Source organism: Plectropomus leopardus, chromosome 9 (genome assembly GCF_008729295.1).
Source record: "Plectropomus leopardus isolate mb chromosome 9, YSFRI_Pleo_2.0, whole genome shotgun sequence".
NCBI classification, from domain to species: Eukaryota; Metazoa; Chordata; class Actinopteri; order Perciformes; family Serranidae; genus Plectropomus; species Plectropomus leopardus.
In genome coordinates this window covers 11,101,286-11,120,117 of record NC_056471.1, presented here as the reverse complement: position 1 = coordinate 11,120,117, position 18,832 = coordinate 11,101,286, and the positions used below count along the sequence as shown (strand labels likewise).

At 40.8% G+C, this 18,832-nt stretch overlaps 1 protein-coding gene across 1 annotated transcript in view; it reads left to right on the top strand.

The window, feature by feature from the left end:
• Window positions 1-18,832, top strand: part of ablim3 (actin binding LIM protein family, member 3) — a 61,514-nt gene that overhangs the window by 27,284 nt on the left and 15,398 nt on the right. Inside the window, exons 3-9 of the mRNA XM_042493258.1 lie at window positions 3,347-3,530; window positions 8,029-8,144; window positions 11,213-11,339; window positions 13,241-13,334; window positions 16,870-16,957; window positions 18,102-18,160; window positions 18,271-18,342. Coding sequence (XP_042349192.1) covers window positions 3,347-3,530; window positions 8,029-8,144; window positions 11,213-11,339; window positions 13,241-13,334; window positions 16,870-16,957; window positions 18,102-18,160; window positions 18,271-18,342 — 740 coding nt within the window. The remainder of the gene's footprint in view (window positions 1-3,346; window positions 3,531-8,028; window positions 8,145-11,212; window positions 11,340-13,240; window positions 13,335-16,869; window positions 16,958-18,101; window positions 18,161-18,270; window positions 18,343-18,832) is intronic.

Sequence of the window (18,832 nt, the reverse complement as noted above, 5' to 3'; positions counted from 1 at the left end):
GATGGAAGCACCCAGAAGCCCTGCAGGACTCGGGGTACGACCTGGAGCACCACCTCTGTAGGGCTGAGCAGTTTGGAGCTGGTAGGCTGCCTCTGCTTCTGTCTCAGGATCCTGGCGTACTTTTTGGCCAAGCGGAAGAATTCTGGATTTCTGTAGGTAACATTCATTAAAATTGATATTTAAAACACCTCAGAAAATCACAGAGATAAAATAACCACTGCAGTTAAACTGATGATAATACATGTCAAATATAGCATACCGAAAAGCAGGAGGTACGGCCTCTGGGAAGTTGAGGAGCATCCGGGCTTCAAACTCAATGTCCCGCATTTTGTTGCTGACATTTTTACTGCCCACATCTGAAACAAGAAAACAGATATAAGGTGCAGTTTTGACAAATTTAGAGGATAAAATAATAATATACTACAAACTGCTGTAAGTCTTGCCAGTGCTGTTGTCTTACCAGTGTCAGCAGAGGTTTGACATCCTCATCGAAATCCTCCAGTTCAAACTCCCAAAGGCTTTAATAAGAAGCAAAACAGAAGTTCTATTTTAACTACGCTGTATGCATCATTAGAGTAGCTTTAATATATGTGGAGAGTTTAAGGAGTAGTGACGGAGTGTCTTCATGTGTCTGAGTACTTACCGTTCTCTCACAGTATTTCTGCTTTCTTCCAAAATCAAGCTGATCAGGTCTTCAGCAGTCACCTGAGATGGGATCTGGTTTTTCTGCTGAAGCCTCAGGAGTTCTCTCATCAGTGCAATCTATGAAACACAAGACATAAGTCATCTTTTAATATAGAAAGACAAAGTTTAACAGGATGTATGTAATATTTTATGTTAGCGTCTGCTTGCAAGGATAGAAGCTCTTACCTGTGACTTATAACTGGTAATAGTCCAGCAAATCTGCAGAGCCCGATCGTAAATGGGTGTGTCAAACAACACCTTTGAAGAAAATAAGACATGCTGATTTTAGATTTAATGCACTTTTTTCAAAATATATCTGAAAATGTTTAAAATCTAACTCATTGTAGTATATGTCAATGATTTTTTAAATAGGAAACTGATTGCACTGAAAAACATGAGTGAATATAACTACTAGTCTTAATTTATGTTTACTTTATATAAAATTGTTAAGTTTCCTAAAATGTAGTTGTATTTACTTAATCTTTGGATGTTATTTCCACTTTAAAAGGATGAGTTTGATTAAATCAATCTTTCTAAGTTTTGGCATCTTCAGTAAACCAAGTTCACTGCTATATACCTGTCTGCTGCAGGTTGCAAACTAATCAGTCATATTTGTATTTTCTTAAACATGTTCAGAAAAGAGAATTTGCAGATATCCTAACTTTATCATTGACAAAGTCCTCTTTGTCATGATCAATTTTAGTTAGACTAACTTGGTTTACTGAAGTTGATAACACTTATAAAGAATAGGTAATTTCATTTTAAGTTGCAACAACTTTACAAACTTAAGTAAATGCAGCTACATTTCAAGTGAAGTTAAGTTACAGTTAAATATAAAATCAACATTAATATTAACATGAATACTTTCCCTTTTCAAGGCAATTGTTTTACAAGATTATGTTAAAAGATCAAGTTGTCAGATTTTCCAGTAAAGACAAAAACTTTCTCACATACCCTTATGGGTCGGTAGATTCCTCCTTCAAGAAACTCCATTATGATATTGTTTCTGTATCACAAGACAGAACAATAAAACAGGCAAAGCGACGATGCAAATTCAACAAGCGTAAACTCAACGATAGTCTCGAGAGTGGTCGAACACGGTCGATCTTTCTGGCACAAATGAACAGAGTTCAGAGTGAAGGCGGTCAAGAGTTCTTCTGACTGTTCCATCACGATTCTAAAATTCTAGCTGAGTGATGTCACACCAACATGCTCTGAGAGGTCAGCCAAGGACATGGCTTCTCTAAATATTGTTATTATTTAAAATCTATTATCAACAATAGGCCACTACTGTGAAATGATGATGCATTCATAATATATTAAACAATATGATCAACAAAACCCTAGTTTATGTGTAATGAGGTGCCATTGATGATATGCTGATATTTTGCTGATATATTGTTATCCATTTTGCTGTAAATAATGAATGTGGTCATTATCTATATTTGCTTGATGTTTTTTATCCATCTGTTCCCTAAAACACCATTGTTGTCCAAAAGCTAATCCAAACATATCAATGAGCCACGCTGTTGCACTGGGTGACATGTTCCTTGATTACTGAGTGCAGAGACAGCAGTTTATTTTTGTGTCAATCCCACACACAAGCACACCATTCTGCTGCCATGAATACATGCTGGCCTACCAACTGTATATAAATTGTGGAAGAAAATAAATCTTTTTAACATAGCAATGTATCCTCGTACAGCAGTTCATATATCTTAAAAATGTGGATGCAATGGTTCATATAACTAACTATTTAGTGCCCCACGAATGCTGCTGTCACACTGCATGGTGATGGTGTCCCTTAAAACAACTTTAAGTTCACACAGAAACACCAGTCTCCTGGGGGAAAGTCCTGTGTTTGTTTGACCCACCACCTTGACTTGAATGATTATGATGAGTTATGCTATTTATATATCTTCCTTCTTTTCTTCTGTCACCATATTGGTCAAGTGATTGCGGCCTTCCTGATTACATGGGGAAATCTTTGAACAGTGCCTGAGAACACCAGGCTGAGAGCAGCAACCACACTGTCCACTGATCCGTGAAAATACCTCTTAGCTATACTGTTACACCCACTGGAATTTACTCTCGGTTACATGGCAAAGCGCTGTAGCATGCATTGTTAGGATATATAATATACACGCACACATACACAAACTGGGCACTCACCTTGTACATACACAGAAAATTATTTCAGTGTCTTCTCCATTGGTATTTAATGAGACTGCAGTCGATGCTCTGATGATGCTGGGAACTTGTGGTCTGTTGTTTTGTCTCCCTCCTCACATTGTTTAGCACAAAATGACTTTTCCACTGATTATATCATTATATTCCCATCAGAGCAAATTGGCTCACCACTGTCTAGAGTGGAATAACTCCCCTAGCAAGTCATGTGTGAAGACAAACATACACACAACATAAACATACACACATGCACACACAAACAGGTAGAAAGGAGGGACTGAAAAAACAATTCGATGTCTCAAAACATTGACAAATAGGACTTGTATTACACTTAATGCTGCTGAATGTTATTTCATTTGATTTTATGAGCACATGACAGAAACTGGAAACATCTGTTGTTTCCCTCATCCACAACTGCATATTCGTGCTTTGAGTGTCCTAATGTCTAACTTCCTCTTACCTGTTCTCTCTGCAGTGTGTAACTGTGATCTGGCGCGATCCGGCTTCTTCCAGAAGAAGGGCGAGTACATCTGCACGGCAGACTATCAGCGTCTGTATGGCACACGCTGCGACCGCTGTGACAGCTTCATCACGGGAGAGGTGGTCTCCGCTCTTGGACGCACGTACCACCCAAAGTGCTTTGTCTGCAGTGTCTGCAGGTACACACACTTACACATACAAATACTGCTGCATATATACAGCTACAGTAGCCAATCCCAGCTGTCATCAGCGGAAGGGCGGGGTAGGCGGGGTACACCCTGGACAGGTCGCCAGACTATCGCAGGGCCGACACATATAGACAGACAAACATACAGGCTCACAGTCACACCTAAGGGCAATTTAGAGCCTGACCAAACAACCTGACCTGCATGTCGTGGACTGTGGGAGGAAGCTGGAGACCCCGGAGAGAACCCACGCAGACACGGGGAGAGCATGCAAACTCCGCACAGAAGGGTCCCCGATCATTTAGATCATCTGTACTGTAATTTTAATATGTTGGTTTACATACGACATCTATCGTACGTCTGTCCATCCAGGGAGAGAGATTCCTCCACAGTTGCTCCTCTTAAGGTTTCTTTTTTTTTTTCCTTTTACAGCTATAATGGGTAACTTTTATAAAAAATAACATTTTTTGCATATCTGGTGTAGCTGTCACTTTTTCCACACAGTGTGGGACAGAAAGCATGTGAAAAAAAAATCATATTCCTCTGCTTTCTCGTAGTGCTTCGTATGGCATTTGCAAGAATCTAAGCCATGTGAGCAAAAACAATCAATCAGGGCAAAGGCATCTCTTAGGCTGCTGTCAGTGATGTCAATCACTGCTCATGTACAGCGTCCAACTGTCGAAGCAGGCAGCCCTGATTAAATATGAATCAAGATTCTGTTATTATGTTATGTTTCCCGGAAAAATTACCGCAATATCTGTTGATATTACAATTTTTGATAAAGGATTTTATGTGTATTGCTTACTCCGTTTGGTACACATTTACCCATGCTACATAAACACATCAGTCTGTTATTGCGTTGTATATTGCACAGAACATCATGTCTTTATTTGTACTGTTCTGTATCTGTTCTGTACTGTGATGAATCACAAAAGCTCCAATTCATTAGTGAAAGTTGCCTGTAGCAGCCGGAGGACAAGAGGTAAACTGTGGATTCTGAAGGAGTTTATGGTATTTTTCTGCCTTGTGACCATGCGATCCTTCCTCAAATGATGTCTCACAAGTTGCATCTTTCAAAAGAAGAAACGCAATTGTGATTCATCTTTTCATATATAAAGAAATGAGTATAGTGGCTTTATTAATGCCATTCAGCTTATGATTTAGTCTTATCACGGCTCCTGAATGTCTATAATTGTCTGATTGGAAAGCTCAAGTGGCTTGTCGTTTTGCTTAGTCGAGACACGATTCCAAAAAGAGAGCTGACCTGGTGTTTCACGTTGTTAGGTTTAGTAAAAGTAGGCCATATCCCTCTGACCTCCATCAGCGTTCGTGTTAAGCTCCTGCTGAACAAAGTAAGAGTCAGCATCCCTGTTGGCTCCTTTCCTCTTTTTATTTCATCATTTTGCTCTTCATGTCCTCTCCCTTCCCTTTCTATTTCATTCTGAAAAGCTCCCTCTTCATTGTTTTGTCCCACCCATCCTGTTTTAATGTGTCATAAGGTTTACATAAGAGCGATCTTCCCTTACCTCCCTCCAGTGTTTGTCTGTTGTCGTGTATCTGCTTGACATTGGCTGATAAACACGCAGTCATGCCCAGCAGCCATGGGCAAAAAAACAAAACAAAAAAACTGAGCTGACACCAACTGGCCAAAGACAGTCAGTGGAGCAGTCCAGGCAGTGACGGCGATGAGTGTGTGTGTGTGTGTGTGTGTGTGTGTGTGTGTGTGTGTGTGTGTGTGTGTGTGTGTCAGTGTGTGTGGAGTCAACTAGAAGAGACAGCGAGAAGCCGAAGGGTGAATCTCCTCTTTCCTGCTCCGTCTGCCCTCTGTCACATCGCTCACAGTTCTTTCTTGTACCTCCTCTATTTTTTCTTCATCATGTCTTCCTTCTCCACCCTCTCCTCCTTCTCCTCCTCCTCCTCCTTCTTTTCCTCATCATTACCGTCATCATTTCCCCACTCTTAATCACCATCCGCATCCCATCATCCTCCTTCACGTCTTCATCATCATCCCTCTCTTTGTCTTTGTCATCAGCTGTAATGACGGCAGATTGCGAGTTTCACTTATGCGCGCTGTTGTTTTTGAAGAAAAAGCGGTGGTGATCAAAGCCAGAGGGCACATCCCTAAAGCCAGAAATAGCTTTACTTCTGTGGCCAGTTTAGGCAAAAAAAGGAGAGGGGGGGGGGGGCATGCATTAAATATGTAAACAGAGTAAATTTTTAAAGCGCAGAGAAAGGCTGACAAGGCAAGAGCGTCTTGAGAGTGAGCGCAACACACAGGTAAAGACAAGGTCAAAGACAGACTCTTATGCCCCGTCGCAGAATTTCCTACGCTTAAGTAGGACTGTAGACTGGGATATCTGGTCAGGTGCTTATACGTGCAAGATTTAGCTTGTCATCATAGGCATAGATTTTTTCATAGTTCCTCTCAATATTTAGAACATGTGCATTTGTGCCCACCAATAAAAACATGAAAGTTGCTGAGGACTTGTGACAGAATTAGACACTTTCAACCATAAATTGATGATGTAAAAGCACAAGATGGTGCAGGGAAGTGTTTTGCATTCAGATTTCCTAGAGGACAACCCTCAAGCCCCTGTTTCAGGGTTTCCCACACATTCATTCATTTGTGACGGCCCCCACGATCAAAACATCTGCTGCCACAAACTGATTTTATATTTTTGAAGCTGGACAGTTCATCAGGAGCGCTAATAGAATATATATATATATATACCATTCAGTTATGCACTGCACCACACTCTCAGAGTGAAGAGCGCACTCTGAAGAGAGCATCAGAACTTCAGGTACAGAGAAACTGAAACTTAAATGTTAATTTTGTTGAGTCTAAAAGTTTGCTTTCATCATCTCTGTAGCAGCTGCTCCTTTCATCCATTGATCTGATTTGTTCAACTCTGGCCGGACTAACAAATCAGGTATCCATCCTAGGACTCAAACTCCACAAAGTTGCTACTGAGGGAAAAAAAGAACTTGTGAAGAATTTAGAGAGGCAAAACAGAATTATACAAAAGGGAAACACAAACAAACACACAATGGGAAATTCACAAGTTTTAATTCTATTTTATATGTGTTGTCCCCCCGATGTTGAAACAAAAGCTACGCTTGCCTGTCATGCTGAGAAGTGGACACAAATCCAGAAAACAAGAGATCATGTACGCTACAGAATTCTATATTTTTCCAATGTTTTGCTCCCGTCAGTTAAATTAGAAATTAAAAATTGTCTGTTTACAAACAGATGGCTAACCTTGGGATCAACTGAAGGGGGAAATTAAAATGAAGTTGTACCCTTTCTCAGTTTTCATCAACTTGTGTCCCTTTCAGTATTTAACAGGGCCCTTGTTGAATAATTTGTGTAATGGAGCGTCTCCGCTGGCTCATCCGTTCTGCTCACTTGTCCGTCCTTTCTGTTTTATGTACGGACGCTGCCCTTCTTTGAATAATATAAAACCACAAAGGAGCAAACCTAGAATACACACACACACACACACACACACACACACACACACACACACATATTAAGACAGTTATAAAATAGCTCCCTAGAAACACACTTTCGAGGACTCACAACCTCCGCAGCTGCGTGTATATATTGCACAAGCCTGCCTCTGCACATCTCCGACTACATACATGGATGTAACTGCACTCTTGTGTGCTGACTGTGAGCTCTGCTGGAGACTTTAGCCTCCCTCTGGGTCTTGGCTGCGGCTCCAGGCCTCGGCGGGGGAGTAAAAGGATTACTGCCGTCTATGTCTTTTTAACCAGCCTTCCCTAAGCCTTTTAGCTCCCCATTCATTCTCACATCCTCCCCAGTCATAAAGAAATCAATCTGACGCTACAAAAAATGCTACAGAGGAGGAAAGAGAAACAAAACGAGGCATGATGATGTGGTAAATTTAATTTTAAAAGGCGCTGTTTTGCTGCTATGCTCTCTGCTCGTTTGCATGTGTGTATTTATTCTTCTTAATCACAGTTTAGTGATAAAGCGGAGGAGAAAACTGTAACCTGGTGGCACCAGCTGTGTAGTGTGTGAGCAAGGCAGAGCAAACTGGGCGGACGGACTGAGAAAAAGAAGACATTAAGATCAGTATGCGCTTCACACTCTCCCTAATAAGTTTTCATTCTCACTAAGAGAGAGCCAGTTTTCCTTTCAGAGACCCATGGCAGCGTCACATTATCGCCTCTTTAATCACAGAGCAGCCAGGTGCTCCTGCAACAATCAACGTCCTATTAACCCATCGCCTCGACTGTTTGGAAATGCATTTTCAGCTTCGTAGGGGATGTCAGAGTGTATTTAGCTTGTGTCAGCAGGATTATGGCCTGTCTGTCACCCAATCATGTTTCTGCCTGCACCCATTTGTTATGTCCATGTGTGCGCTTGGGTTTAATGTAAACACACAGAATCACTGCAGGCATTTTCATCTCCTATTGTGTGCCTGTTTTCTAATTCTCCCTCTCTGTATTTTCTTCTCCTCCTTAGTAAACCCTTCCCCATTGGAGACAGAGTGACATTCAGTGGAAAGGACTGCGTGTGCCAGCAGTGTTCTCGCACACTTGTCAAGCCAAATGAACCGATCAAGATCCACGGGCCCAGCCGTAAGTCCGGCGTCCGCCTCGCTCTGCCCGTTCTGTTTAGGGCCACCAGGCGCTACAGTGCGCTGAGTGTAATGTGATGTGTCCACAAGGCCCATTTAGCTCATTTAGCTAATCAAGTGTCTGTCAAATCAGTGGTCCGACCTGTCGCACTGATCTGCCAGCTGAGAATTATGCAACACAAATAGACACATTCATTACTGTCAACACTAAACATACAAGAGAATAGAGGATTTTATGTAATCAGTGTACATCTGGTCACATATTACAGCGTAATGAGCTGAGTATCCTGTGTGTTAATAGATATGTGGGAATAGCCCTCACCTTTTTAAGAGTAAAGCAGGAAAATGACAAATTATGGCCCCACAACAAAGCAATAGTGATTGATAGTGAATCATTTGTGAAGTGTGGCATGCCGACAGCAGGCTGCTGCTCACTGGCTGTGCAGGAATAACAGATGGTGGAGAAGCAGTGAATAACTGTCCTCCCCAGATCGCACCATTCAGAAAATGAAATCCAAACGGCTCCCCAGGTACGTGTTCATCACTCTGTCTTATGAGGAGACAGTCTAAGAGACGGCACACAGAGTGCAGAAACTAAATGTAATGCGCTGGCTTTTACAGCCTATGTCATTTTGATGTTTAAGAATGCAAATATATGCTCTGTGTACAAAAGTGGTGGAAATCCTTTTAGTGAGTACACAATGATTATTTTAGGGGAAAGGGTTCAGAACAAGCATAAGATAACATGGTGGGTAGTATTATCAGTGGACATTTTCTTATACGCATCAATGGCCAAACACTGACCCTGAGAAATGTAGTTTTATAACCGCAATCAAAGTTTTACTTGCCTGTCTTAATCCTTCTTTGCTTCTGTTTAAAGAATTAGTTCAACTTCTTGGAAACACGTTTATTCACTCTCTTGCTGAGTTAGTTGAAAATATTACACTCTCATACTACCAACAGCAGGCTGCTAGCTTAGCTAAGCACAGTTGCTAGCTTTGTCCAAAGGTAAGAAAATTAAAACCCGCTTTTTTCTTTTTTAAACAGATACATTATGTTAATTAGTGAGCTTTTATAGGTGCTGGTTGGTGCATTTTGTTTCCAATGAGCATTAGAGATGTTTCCCCCTGTTTTCAGTCTTTAACACGAAGCTAAGTTAACTCGCTTCTGACTGTATTGTTATATTGAATTATTCTGACACATATGAAAGTAGTAAAATATGAAAGTAGTAATGATCCCCTCAATTGATACAAAAGAAAATTCATCTCTGGTTCAACTTCTGAGAAACAAATTGCATGTAGAAAATATGCAACAAACTCAGATGAAACCCCAAACTCGTTATTATGGATGAATAACTCTTCAGTGTATAAATCTGCAATATAAGATGACTACATGCCAACTATTCCTTTAAGAGGAGCTAAGTGACAATATTCCCTCTTCAAATCTGCTCTGGGACTCCTATATATACATATATATATATATATATATATATATATATATATATATAATATATATATATAGCTACACACAAATAGATAAAGACAAGATGTAGTCTGTTTAATTTAGCATCAAGACTGCCAAAAACAGCTCTGTCATACAGAAACAAAATGCGCTAACCAGCTCTACAGAAATTTTTTTAAAAATTCAGTCTACAGAAAAAACAAAGTGACATCACCATTTTTTGGTTTTACAGGGACTTATGCGCCAGACTATTCCAAGACACTGCTTTTTTTTTCCTTTTTGTTCCTCAGACAGAACCAGGGTTGCCGTTTCCCTTGTTTCCAGTCTTTGTGCTAAGCTAATTTAATCACCTGCTTGCTTTGCATCACATTTGAAAGATGGATTTTTAGACTGATTCTCAACTAAGACAGCGTATTACTGTATGAGTATATCCAAAAATGTGACACTGTCCTTTTAAAGGAGTTTGACATGACAGCACTGATGTCTGCGAGTTCAAACATTTGAACCTGTTGCATTGGCTATGCCCCAATTATTGATGTCACATTTTGCTTTAGACAGCTGAAAACACCTGCTGTGACATCACAGACTGAGATGTGGCCCGAAAAGCAACAACAGTGCAGAGGCACCTTTCTTTACTCCATCATCAGTGTGAATTTATATGTAACCATATCCAAAAATTTTCCCTCACAAGCTACATAATTTTTAGAAGATGTAATCCCTTTTTTATTCAGTGGTTAAAATGGGAACTGTATCATGACTCAGGAGAAAATCAGCCGTGCACAGTCACGGTCTGGGGCTGAAATCCTGCCTCCATAGACTCAGCACTATCACCACCAAATGACAGTAAAGATTTATTTGGACTGCAGTAACTAGACTCAATACAGTGCAGTTTTTTTTACTGCAAAACACAGTTTGTCTTGGCTGACAGGGCGGAGTGCAGTGGTCCCTTGTGACTCCAGGCTTCTCTCAGGGGCAGTAGACCGGGTCAGAAAAGGGTAAGCTGGGCCAAACGTCTTCCAAATGGAAACAAATGGAGTGCTGACCTTTTTTCAGCATTTTGTCACTCTGCAACCATGCATCATTTGTAGCCTCAGTGCTGTCCTGTTGCTTTCTTGCCCTGTTAGTGGTGGTCAATAAGCGCGTGCTGGCGCGTCATTCTGAGGGAACTGGAATTGTGCAGTCTGCTTGTATACAATGTGCTTGTGTGTGTGCATGAGAGAAACAGACAGAGAGAGAATCATCATGTCTCATGTGAGAGGGATTTTATGCAACTGTTTTTGCCCCGAGGCTTTTTCAGTAATACTTGCCTTCTGCCTGCATTCAATCATGTTTAACAGTGCTTACAGTTGAGAGAACGAGCCTCACAGCTCTGCAATATCTTGCATTAGTACAGCTATTGACTAAGAAAGTGGCTGTGCCAAAGGGGTAGAAAACTACACTAAGGAGCACAGTGGGTGTTTAAAGATGTACAATTACACCTTGGCTCACTTTGTCTTTCCCTCCTTCCTCACTCCTCTCTACATTTCCTCTTTCCTCTGTCTGCCTCCTTCCGCCCATCCTGTCTCTTTTTTCCATTTTTCTTTCTATTTCTTTCACACTCTTCTTTAGACTGTGCCGGGTGTAGAGCTGAGATCAAGCAGGGGCAGTCTCTCCTGGCGTTGGAGAAACAGTGGCACGTCAGCTGCTTCAGATGTCGGACCTGCAACATGGTCCTTACCGGAGAGTACATCAGCAAGTGAGTGTGTCAAGAGAAACAAGACATTTCAAAGTGTGTGATTCTCATGTCATATGCTGCGTTCCATTCAAAGTTGGAGGTCGGAATTTCCCAGTTGAAATGTTTAACTTCCGACTTTCAGGCATTTCCAGGTTCACAACGCCAAATGTAAAGAAAAAAACATGACGGACAGTGACGAACTGGTGTTTGTGTGGCTAGTCCATGGACAATTATGCCGTCAGCAGGGCAGCCTCGCTTTGAAGATTAACCTTTGTACAGAGAAGATCGGGTTCAGAGATTGTTTACTGTAACCAGCTTCCTAAAAACATGGACGATATATTTTGACATCAATTTACTTGCAGAACAGGTTTTACTATGTGATAGTAGATGTATTATTTTAATTAAATACATGCAAATATAATTGACATTGCCTTTTAGTTTATTTTTACTATTTACAAAGTGCGCCTCCATGGATGCTGCCGTTGCTGTGTGACGTCAATGGTGATTTTTAATATCAAGTTTTTCCCTAGACAGGCTTAACCAGTGGATCTCAAGCTTTTTTGTGTCAAGGACTCCTAAATTGTTAAAAAATTAGGTCAGGGACCTCCGTCTGAAAAGATTTTGGTTAGATATGATTAAGACCACAATTCTATTGTTGCCAACTACAGTTGAGGAGATAACCATGGAGAAAGTGAGACCTCCATGATGATGATCAGAATGATCAGAAAAGTCACTCGTATCACCACGGATGTGGGATTATTTTTCAACAACAGGGGCCATCACATTAAAGCAGAGTCAGGGGGTTCTCTCCCCCAAAAATTTGGGCATTAAACACTTCATCTCCTGCATTCTGCTGAAAATTGGCCATCTTTGTGTGTCAATTTATAGTGAAAATGTAATTTTCCCTCTTCAGCTGTGCATAGTTGCTTCATCGTCTTAATGTTTTATGGCAGATTGCAACTCTTGCTTTTGAGGTTTCACCCTGCCAATAGGTTTCACCTATTTTACTGGAGGCACTGTTTTGTTGCATCTTTGACTTGTGTTCCAACAGTTTGTCAAAGTAAACGTGTAATTACAGCTTTGATATTTTAATTTTGGGGTATAGACGCATGTATTTAATAATTGAATTACAATTTTTCTGGCAAGCCCCTGGAACTCCCTCAAGGACCCCTGGTTGAGAACCACTGGGCTAAAGCTTTTATGCCTATGTGCCGGATATGGCCACGCCCGAAGACATTATCTTTTCGGGTTGTCCATACGTCTTTCTGTCCCATTCTCATAAATGCAACCTCGTCATGAACACCATGAGGGAATGTCTTCAAATTTGGCACAAACATCCAGTTGGACTCAGTAATGAACTGATGAGATTTTGGTGTTCATAGGTCAAAGGTAAAGGTCACCATGACCTTGTCTGATTCCAGTGAATGAGGTTTTTCAAGGACACCTTGAAGGAGTTTTTTTTTTTAATTTGGCCAAAATGTCCGCTTGGACTCAACAATGAAATGATTAGCCCCAGATAATGAAAGGTCACTGGAACAAAAAAAAGGCCTTAACTGAAGAAATCATGCGCTAATTATGACGAAATTTAAATGATGAAGTGATGAAAATTTATATACAAAATGTCAAAGGTCACTATGACATCAAAATGTTTTACAAAAAACACTTTTCTGGGCATTACTCGACATTATAACTCAGACAGAAGGGGAGATATTTAGTCAGATAGAGAATCAGTGACTCTAATCTTGGGTGTCCACCTTGAAATTGTGCTGATTGTAGAGATCTTATGTGCTGCTAGGGGGAAGATGTGTGTGAAGCATCCATGTTTTAACAGACATGGATATAAACTGTAAGTGCCACATGACTGGTTCGTGGAGGAATACAACGGCGAGGCGGTAAATCTAGTTTTATTCTCTATGTTACAGGGATGGAGTGCCATACTGTGAGGCAGATTACCACGCCCAGTACGGGGTGAAATGTGAGACCTGCAGCAGATACATCAGTGGAAGGGTTCTGGAGGTGAGAACATGACCAGATTTCAACGTCAGATGATGGTAATGGAGATTTAGCCCCACCGAATTTTGCAGTAATACAGAAATCCAAATTGGGAGTTGACTGTGGTGACTGGGTGTAATCAGCGTTATCAGAATTGAGCAGTTGCATTTTATCCTCGCCTCCGTTTAAGCCCCGCTGTGCCTCAGGGAGTGAGCGACTTAAGATTGGCGGGTGATAAAAATTGTGTGCTGCTTTACTAAACTAAAACAAATTCAGCTGCAGTGTGTTGGTCAAACATTGCTGCTTAACCACTTTTCTGTTACTTTTAGAAGAAGCACAGTTGAGCAGAACACAGGTCTACCAGCACCAACAGGAGGCAAAAGACTGAATCATAACGTCATGTAAGGAGTTGAGAGGAAAAGGGAGTTATAAAAAGATCAGAGGGTAAAGAGTGAAGGGAAAAGATGGAAGGAGGAGAGACACAGACAAGCAAATTCTGCAGTGATAGAAATATGCGTGCTCTTACGCTGAGGCACTTTTAAAAAGAGATGGAAGAGGGAGTCAACAGTGGAGAGAGGAGAGCAGAGGAGAAGGAGCTGAGGCGGACAGACGAAAGAAAGAAGTGAAGGGAAAATAATGAAGGGAGTATGTTCGGAAATAATGAAAGTGATAAAGTGCACATGCTAATTAAATGTTTTGGAAGAGTCTCTGGAGGGTGTCTCTTGTCTGTTGGGACCTGAGGAAAGGGAGCAGACGTAAAACTTTGTCGGACACACGCACATACACACACACGGGGCCTTGCTGTCCCTATGCTCCTTTGCTTGTCAGAATGGCTGGTGTAAAGTGTTTTGTTCCTGACTGTCAGCCTCTCTGGGCTATTTATAGGCATGGGGACATGTCAGCCTTTATCTGTGAGTCTCCCTCTCTCTCTCTCTTCCCTCTATGTCTCTCTCTCTCTCTCTCTCTCACCCTCTGATCGTTTGTGTGTGCTTGCACGCATGACGTTTATTCTTTTCTCCTGTCAAATTTTGATATCATAATGATTTGCCTCTTTAAGATGCAGCGAGCAACCAATTTGACTCACAGAAGTCCGATCCAGGAACACTAACTCCCCGAACATATAGTGTACATTTAGGATAAGAAAACATCAGTCTGAGTACTTTAACATATGCTGTGCTCATTGTGGCACCTCATTTTTATTTGGTTTTAGTCTGTTGACAAAAATGTTAGTTTATGTCAAATTTCGGTCATTTTTTAAAACACTCAGTTCTAGTTTATGTCAAAGAACCCTTCAGATTCAATACTTTACTGCCATATTAACATGGTTGATTATAATTTATGTTAGGGAGCACACTTAAACAAAGACATATAAAGACAAAATAATAGATCACTCACTCATAAATCACATAATACATTAAACAAAGTGAAAAGAGATAGGTACTAGCCATACCCATAAATGAATCATAAAAGTATAGACCACATGGGTAAAATATGATCACATACATGAGAGCATCGTAGATTAAACACCGGCATCTATAGGGAACTTGGCAGTAACATCAAATGGCCACTAGACAAAGTGCTAGAAATGGATTGAAAACATCAGCCCTATACAAGGTTTATTAATTAAGCTGTTGTAAGATTAGTGCCATCTAGTGGTGAGGCTGTAGATTGCAACCAACTAAACTCACCCCTTTGGCAAATCTGTTCTACGCAAAACCGTGACAACATAAATGGCCCTAACCTGAGCCTGTGTTTTGCTTGTCCATTCTGGGCTAGTGTAAAAAACATGTCGGTGTAACAAGGTGGTCCCAGTGGACGTGGACCCCCTCAGTATGTACAAATAAACGGCTGATTCTAGGGTAATAAAACACAAGGACTCTTATTTCCAGGTCATTATACACGAAAGAAAACACACTTATTATATTGAATTATGTGTCTGCTGATAGATGCCCCTAAATCCTACACACTGGATCTTTAAACAGGCTGCACACCTGGCAAATTTCCCAAAATGTGGCACTTCACAATTTGTGTTTGCTGGAGATTCTGGGAAATTAGGACTTGTGCAAAACACTGTATATAACATGGTTTTTACATTCATAAAATCAAAAGCTTGCCTCTGTGTCCGACCAAAAGTAAAACCAGATACACGCATCCCACATGCTGGGTTTTTTTTCCCATGTTTGTGGCATATGCTCATCAAACTAAAAAAAAAGAAAAAACTAATAGCATAGCACAGAATCCAATAAGTCATCTGATCTTTTTTTAAGTATCATTTAAATGTCGGTGCAGTTTCTCTTCTCCTGCAATAAAAAAAATAAACTAATCTGTCTGTGTTTGTGTCTGTGTTGATGATTTGGCTTGTTCCACAGAGCCACTCTTTCAGTCCAACTTTCCAGAGCCAGTGGTTGTTAGTTTAATGAGTAGTTCAGCGTAGTTGGAGAAATAAAGACAGGAAGCGGAAGAAAGAGGAGCACAAAACCTCCATTCTTGAGTTTCTTTTCTTTCCTTCTCCTTCCTTCCTCTGCGTTTTAGTGTGCCAATAAATATAGCAGCCTATTAATGCCACCGGAGAGAACAGGGGCCTCATTAGAAATGCTAACAGCAGTTGTTGAACTGATACTATACGACCACAGACGGTAAACGCTCTCCTGCTTGGAAACCAAGGAACGGAAATGCTGCATCCTCTCCTGGCTTTCCTTTCAGAGTAACCTGAGACAGATCAGGAGCGCAGGGATTGGTTAAAATGCAGCTTGGAAGCGATTAAGAACCGTACTGTGCAATTCTTGGAGAGAGTACATTCGTCAGAGAGGCCTGGTTTCCTGCAGATTGCATGAAAGCATCAGTTTTATAAAAAGCGGGGAAAGTCAATGCAGCATAAAATGACATAATACCCCGCCGCACACACTCAAGCGCACAAGCCGGGTTTGTTCAGATGAAACAGTTCAGGTCTCTTCGACACAGGCCACATGTCAGTGGTGCTTCTATAAATAGAAATTCTCTAATGGTGTGTCAGGAAGGCAGAGGTGACAGGACGGGGCCACGCCTCAGCCGTCAGCCCCGCGGAGACATGTGTGAGGAACATCAGGACCGTGAACTGGACTGGATTAATGGATGGGAGTGGGTGCAGTGACATCATACTGCATCATTTCATGTGTCCATTTCACCTGTTTGGATGTTTTCCCGCGGGGCGCTTTGAGCGTCCAAGGACATGTATCACAGTCTTGTGTCCTTCACTTACATGGCCACCTACTTCCCTCTTTCTCTCGTAGCGTACACACACACCGACACTTTTCTTCATGTGACTGACCTACAGGGCTCTTTGCTCTAATTATGGCGTGGAGGAGAATGGGTGGTGGCTATCATTTGATTGCTGTATGCTGATGAACAGCTCCAGGCAATGCATGGTGTCATTACGAGGCCATTGGCGGTCAGGTGATGTACCGGAGAAAACATATGGAGACAATGACCTGCTCATTTGTAAATTAGCCCTCACTCTGTGAAACTCTTTATGATGATAATTTATGTCCAGTTACACTCTTCCCCTCTCCTCTCCTCACAGGCTGGAGGGAAACACTACCATCCGACCTGCGCTCGATGCTCCCGCTGTAACCTGATGTTCAAAGAGGGAGAGGAAATGTACCTGACAGGTGAAACGTAATGCCAGTATACTGACCATGCCAGTGGTGGACCAAGTATTCAGATCCTTTAAAGTACTAAAACCACCCCATGAAAATACTTTGTTGCAAGTAAAAGCCCTGCACTGAGAATGGTACTTAACTAAAAGTAAATAAGAATAATCAGGAAAATGTAGCATGTAAACTAAAAGTTTGCAATGCAGAAAAATCTTTTAAAAAAGAACACAACCAAAAAATGTAATATTATTTTTTTTTTTAAATATATATATATTATATATATATACAAAACACCTGTACCCCACCTCAAAATTATAAAAAATAATAAACACCCCAACACTCAAAATTATTTAAAAAAACACCACTAAAACACAAAATTGTTTATAAAGAGAAAATAAAAGATAGATCAAATCTAGATTAAACACCCGAACCTTCAAAATAAAAAATAGTAAAAAAACACGCAAAAAATACCAAAAAAGAAAAAGTAAAAAAAACATACAAAAAACTCTCAAATGAACAATTTTTTTTTAAAAAAAAACACCCCTCAAAACTCTAAATTATTAAAAAATAGAAAAACACACAAAATAGTTGGCAATTAATTTTCTGTGAATCAACTGGTTGATTATTCAACTAGTTGCTGCAGCAATACTTGTATAAACTGTTTGGTAATTTAACAAACATCATATTTTTTAAACCCTTCTTTTGTATTTTAGGCAATAATCCTAATTTGTAAAGTAACAAAAGCTGTCAGATAATTGTAGTGAAGTAAAAAGTACAATATTTCCCTTCGAAATGTATTGTAGTTAAAGTATAAAGATCGAGGTGCACATTACCTTACCTGGTACAGTGGGCATCCCATGTACAGAGGCATTGTCCTTGCCGACCGGAGGTTTGACTCCAGTCTGTGGCCCTATGCTGCATGTTCATCCCTCTCTTTCCCCCCTTTATTGCTGTCCTATTACAATAAAAGCAAAAATTCAAGAAAAAAAATCTTTTAAACAGAAAATAAAGTACTCAAGCAAAGTACAAGTACCTTAAATCCATACTTAAATACAGTACTTGAGTTAATGTGTTTACTCTCCATCACTGGACCATGCCCATGTAGACGAATGTATGGCATGCGAGAACATCCACCGTCAATCTGTCTTCCCTCCTTCAGGTTGCGAGGTGTGGCACCCATTATGCAAGCAGGCAGCGAGGGCAGAGAGGAGACTCAGGGTGAGATTGAGTTTGAAATGAAAATGTTAAGATAAAAGGAAAACTGTAATTTTCTCACCCTGTGTGTTCTCTGCTCTCCTTTTTTCTTTTTGTCTGTTTGTACCTCACAGCACAGACGCCTGTCAGAGGCCTCCATCTCTCCACCAGGCTCCTCCATAGGCTCTCCCAGCAGGGTTATATGTGTGAGTTGCCTATAACTTTGTAGCTTTTAGTCACTTCTAGCTGCCACTGCCACAGAGCTTACTCTAAAAGCACAATTTCTACAGCAGAAACACGAGCACTACCCATAGGCTTGAATGGTTAAGCACCAACCTGAGAGGCTGCTCACTCCCTTGGCCTGTTCACTTGTCTGTGTCCTAACCTCTGTGTTCATCACTGATGTGGCAGGATTTGCAAGTGGAAAAACACATTAGGTCATGCGTAGGTTAAAACTGGGCTACATTTGGATGAAAACTGAAACTGTTCAGCAGCTGTGGAATGGCAGTGTCAGGCAATGCACCAATGTGGTCCAGAATAGTTTTTAACTGCAATTGATGGATGGCAGTAAATGCTATAGAGTCATTCACTGTTCCCAGAGGATGTGTCCTAATGATGTTGGTGATGCCTTAAATTGCCAATTAGCATTACCAGCAGGTCAAAGTTATCAAGTATCCAGTTAAATCAACATCTACA